Source organism: Trachymyrmex cornetzi, unplaced genomic scaffold, assembly GCF_001594075.2.
Source record: "Trachymyrmex cornetzi isolate Tcor2-1 unplaced genomic scaffold, Tcor1.1 scaffold156, whole genome shotgun sequence".
Lineage (NCBI taxonomy): Eukaryota > Metazoa > Arthropoda > Insecta > Hymenoptera > Formicidae > Trachymyrmex > Trachymyrmex cornetzi.
In genome coordinates, this window is record NW_017296157.1 from 4,664,745 (window position 1) to 4,670,198 (window position 5,454).

At 28.3% G+C, this 5,454-nt stretch overlaps 1 protein-coding gene across 2 annotated transcripts in view; it reads right to left on the reverse strand.

Annotated features, from left to right (window-relative positions):
• Window positions 1-4,998, reverse strand: part of LOC108758312 (fatty acyl-CoA reductase 2) — an 11,129-nt gene extending 6,131 nt beyond the window's left edge. Inside the window, exons 1-5 of one of the 2 annotated variants that reach the window (XM_018503191.1) lie at window positions 4,816-4,998; window positions 4,536-4,715; window positions 3,807-3,900; window positions 3,373-3,618; window positions 3,154-3,299 (exon numbers count right to left, since the gene is read on the reverse strand). In XM_018503191.1, the coding sequence (XP_018358693.1) occupies window positions 3,154-3,299; window positions 3,373-3,618; window positions 3,807-3,900; window positions 4,536-4,702 (653 nt within the window). In that variant the 5' untranslated portion in view covers window positions 4,703-4,715; window positions 4,816-4,998. Of the gene's footprint in view, window positions 1-3,153; window positions 3,300-3,372; window positions 3,619-3,806; window positions 3,901-4,535 lie in introns of both variants that reach the window. The other variant, XM_018503190.1, reaches the window with a different exon arrangement.
• Between the last annotated feature and the right edge of the window lie 456 nt (window positions 4,999-5,454).

The window sequence follows — 5,454 nt, forward strand, 5'->3', positions numbered from 1 at the left end:
TTGATTGCGTTAGATAAAGGGTGCGTTCCGTTTCTCGCATGATGCGCATAATGCATCATTTATCCTTGTTGCTCACCAAATGTTAAACAAGGACAATGGATGCATCATGCACATCATGCGCGATACGGAACGCACCTAAAGTCCGGAAAAATTTCGGCGCGCAGTTTGAATAACTACAAAAATATGATGTACATATATAGGATATAGATAATTCACTGGGAATTATTTAGCCAAAAAAGATCTAGCTTTGACCGTTGTAGGCCTGAATACGCTTATACTTAGTGTTTGTTTATAATATAACCAAAATCAATTATTTTATTTTTCTAAATATAATTTAGTAAGCATTACGAAGTACTTATCGTAATAAATTTAACATTAGTTTTGGATATTATTTTGATTTATAATTTAAAATTTCTTAAAGAAGTAGCTTGGATAAAACTTATGAATAGTTATAAGTTTGTAATGTCTATCAAACATTGTTTTAATAGTTTAAAATACTTGTGTTTATTTAAGACATTTCTTATTAAACGAATATTTAACGTTAACAACGTTTATTTAATGTCTTTATATAGCATAAAATGAAGAAAACTTCTGTCAATTTATGGATTTATCAAATATAATAATTATATTACACGAGTATATACTTAACTGATTTTAAAAAATAATGTAAAAAGATCGTGTAAAAAATATTCGGGGACGTCTTGAGACGTAAGAACGTCTTTTTAAAATATCCCTTGTTGATCTATGTTAATGGGATGTTATGTAAACATCATATAACTTGAAGTTTATACCTTGAACTATATTTACATGAATCAAGCAACACAGTTATGTTCAAAATTATGCACGGTCTATCAAAAGTGTAAAAACCCCTTAATATTTCGGAAACTACGTATTCTTGAGAAAAATGTTTCAAACAAAAGTTGTAGGGTTTAAAAAATCTATTTACTGATTACATCGGGTTTGACCTTGGATGGCGTCGCCAAAGTCAGGTAAAGGTCACATCGATTTTTTTAAATGAAACAATCCATTTTTTATGTCAAAATCGAGTAGCTGATGTCAACAGCTTTTTAAAACACTGTAATAAAATGAAATTTTCTATTAAGTATTTTTCGAGTTTTAAGGCTTAAAAGTTACAGTACCGCCGGCATTAATATTATGCAAGGTGACTGACGATAAAACCTCTTAAATGTTGTTCGGGATCGTGACTTAGATAACATTTGTCAAAATCAAAGCTATTGGAGGTTGTACCTCTTACTTTCATTTTTACGTAAATTATGTAAATTATGTAAATTTTTTCATTTTTATGTAAAAATGAATTTTTAGTGCAACAATGAAAATAAAAGGAATAATCTCCAATATATATCTTTATTGTAATGTAAATGCATACAGCAAGTGGCAAAGCACCAGCAGAACTGCTGTTACAAAGCCAGCCCAGTAGATAATAATATAGTATTAAGCGAGTTAAACAGATATAAAAAATCTTGAGCGCCACATAATACATAAGACAAACTATAACGATAACGAAATTACATTTTTTTTGGTAATGGTAACGAATTTTTTACAGTTACTTTTATTGTTACTTTGCACACGATTGGACACAAACCACACAGCGCTTGAGACTAGAAAGTCCCTCTGCTGTAATTGGTGGTCGTCGATTTTGAAAAAGTAACGGAAAAGTAACGAAAAATTATTTTCTCAAATAACGGTAACGAGTTACTTTTAAAAATCGGTATAATTAGTAATGGTAACTTGTTATTTTTTCTACTCGATAACGAGTAATTGTAATTTGTTACTTTTAAAAATTTTCCATTTTCTGAACAAATGTTATCCAAGATATGATCCTGAACAATATTCTAGAGGTTCTAACCGTCGATTGGACACGTTGGGTGATACTAATATCGGCAGTACTATAATTTCCAAGCATCATAACTTGGAAAGTACTTAGTGAAAAATAATTTTATTATAGTGTTTTGGAGAGCTCTCAATACCACCTATTAAATTCTGGGATAAAAAATGGGGTATTCTATTTTAAAAAATCGATGACCTTGACCTAACCTTGGAGACGCCATCCAAGATCAAACCGATGTATAATCAGTAAATAGATTTATTTAAATCCTATAACTTTTGTTTGAAACATTTTTCTCAAGAATACTTAGTTTTCGAAATATTAAGGGCTTTCCACACTTTTGGCAGACCCTGTATGTTTAATAAACGTTCGAAATCTTGCAATAAACGTAATAAACTAAAAAGTAAATGTTTAAAGTAAATGTTTAACTCTGATACTTTTTTAAACTATTTAATAATCTTATAAACGTCTCTGACATCCATTAAACTTTTTTTTAATAGGTTAGAATACTGTTTTTAGACGAGATAGATTTTTCGAAGGTTTTCTAAATGTATATGTAAGCGTACAACATTGCATCTGTTTAATGTTTTTATAAAGTGTAAAAACGTTGCGTTAACGTAAATTATCTACTTGTGTAATGTGCATACTCATATGATATTACACAAGTGTTATATGTTAAATTTCAGAAAAATATAGTTTTTGTACTTATGAAGTAAAACTTTAAAACATTTTATTTTTTAACATTTTTAATAAAAATCTTTTTCCCTTTAAAAATATTGTTTATAATTTATTTACTTATATAAAAAACCTGACAGCCGGTTTTTGATGTAATAAATTGTAAGGATAATTGCATAATAATGTTGAAGGAAATTATGAATAATAATTGAAAATGCAATATAAACTGTGTTCCGATATTTGGCCATTATTGAAAATATAGTACGCAACTTAAATTAAAGATTTTCAGTACTGGCAATGTATGTCAGTACATGACCTGACTATTGTAAAACAAGTTTCTATTCATTTATTGAAGTTATGCTAGATGGTTTTTATTCAAGTATAGCAATAGAATTTTCATCATATCCTTTTACTTGACCTTATTTTTTAAATCGATCTCTTTATTATTGACAATATTGACTGTGTAATGAAAACGTGAAAGAAAAGTTATGCTATAATTATATACAATACCGCGCATTGTAATGTAATGCAATGTAATGATGAAATGTCAATAGCTTAATGCTGAGTCAACTGTAAATATTTTAACGTTTGACTTCTATTCTTGTAACTTTTAATGTTAGAACAGCACTTACGTTGGCATAAATTTGTCCAATTTTTTATCGTCCATAATATCGATTAAAGTCAAAATCTTATCCGTTTCCATAGGCGTAGGATAATATCTTTCTTCAATGAAATTATTTACACAATGGGAAAATGCAGTAGATACGTAAACGAATGACTAAAATTAAATAAATTAAATTTCTACAATTATAAAATTTAAAACTTAATTAAAATAATATTTTTTTATATACCTTTAACTTCGGCATTTCTTTTGCTAAGAGAAGAAGCTGCTTTGTCCCTCTTATATTTATATTCACTGCAATTCGAATCGATTCATTAAATCGTACGGTCGCTGCTGCGTGGAATATTACATTTGTGTCCAAAAGACATTCTCGATTTTCCTTTGATAATCCGAGATCCAACTTGCTTAAATCGGCATGTATCATTATTACTTTGGTATTAAAATTGGGCTGCTCTTTCTTTAATCTGTCATAAACCTAAAAAAAAAATTTTGTTGATATGGTAAACATTTTTTACATTTAATTATATATATATTTATAATATTATATTGTCTTCTATTATATTATATTATATTATATTACATTATATTATATTATATTAATTATATTATATTATATTATATATATTATATATTATATACTTATTATTTATATTAAATACTAACAGGGTCATTGAAATGTTCTTCGAACCTTTGTTCGGGGGTTTTTCCTTTTTTTGCTCTCATGAATATGTACAACTTTTCTATATCCGGGCAGCATCTAGAGATGTTATTTATTATTAATAAATTTATATCAAATAAAATGATTAATTTTAGCTACACTATATTTAATCTTCTAAAAATGAAACAGCGTAATTTAACGTTCTATTACTTGCGTGTTACAGATCATTAAGTTAGTTAGATTAACGTGATTCAATGGATTACACTAATTTATAACAAAAAAGAAATATTCAATTATTTTATATTAAATAAGGTATTCTTTATAGATTTTGAATGAGAAAAATGATGCCACAAACCAAATTTCTTCAATACGTCGAGTTTCCAAAATAATTGAGTTGTGCAAAAATTGCTTTTTTATGATATTTGACATTTTTCATAAAAAAGGTTAATAATACATTTATTATGTCTGATCAGAATTTCCAAATAACGTTAACCTTTCTTACAAAAAATATCAAATATTGTTAAAAAACAATTTTTGGCACAGCTAAATTATTTCGACGACTGAACGTACTGGTGAAATTTGGCTTACGGTATCATTTTCAGTATCTAAAAATTTATAAGAAACACCTTTAAAATAATTTTTAAAAAAGACGGTTCATTGCAAAGTTATTTACATTGTTAATGTTATATAAATCGTTTCTGCATGAAGCCATTTATATAAAAATATCTTTTTACCGCAATAATTTCTCTATTAGAAGTTGGCCGAGAAAACCGGAACCACCCGTTACTAACACGGTGCATCCCGCGAAGAATTGGGGAATTTCACTTTGACTGTCGTTAATGTTTGGAAACTCTGACATGTCCAACATGTCTTCAAGATAGTTTTTACTTCTCCGTGTCATCTCACTAGCGTTTCTAGGTGTATAGAGCGGGAAATATTTTTCTATTTATCCAATTCCACTTGGAAAATCAACAAAGAAAAATTCACAATCAATCACGATACTCAATCAATCACCGTTTCAACGAACCGGTAATTATTCAGCTTTCTATCAACTTAGGTTTTTGTAACATGTAAGAAATTCTTTCTTTGGAATGCTTCTTCTAGAATGCTGCTTCTCGCCTAAATTGAAACACATAAAAACTGACGGAAGTTGACGAGTCCTTTATAACATGAGACACGATAGGAGATCGTGGTAAACGCAACCATAACCGCGCTTCGACTGAGATAAGGAAATGCAAGAGTATGAAGGTGAGTAAGAGGGACACGTAGAGGAGGGGACATTCTATTAACATCGAATACGAGTACCCAGTAAACAAACAATCATTACTACGATGTTATTACAACTTTTATATAACATATTTTTAAATATATTCTATTTAACGTTGTGTACAACATCATTATAAGAACTTTGAGCATAATTTAAAGATTTCGAAAATGATAATTATCAGAAATACGTAACAAACAATATTATGATAATATTGAATCAACATCTCAAACATATTAAATTGCAACATTGCAAAATGTTGAAAGGTATTTTAGAAACGGTCAATGTTTGTTAAAGTAATGTTTCGCAAACGTTGCAGTTTAACATTCGAGAACATCTATTTAATATTTATTTAATATTATATAATTTTCCAAGAATATAAGATTCCT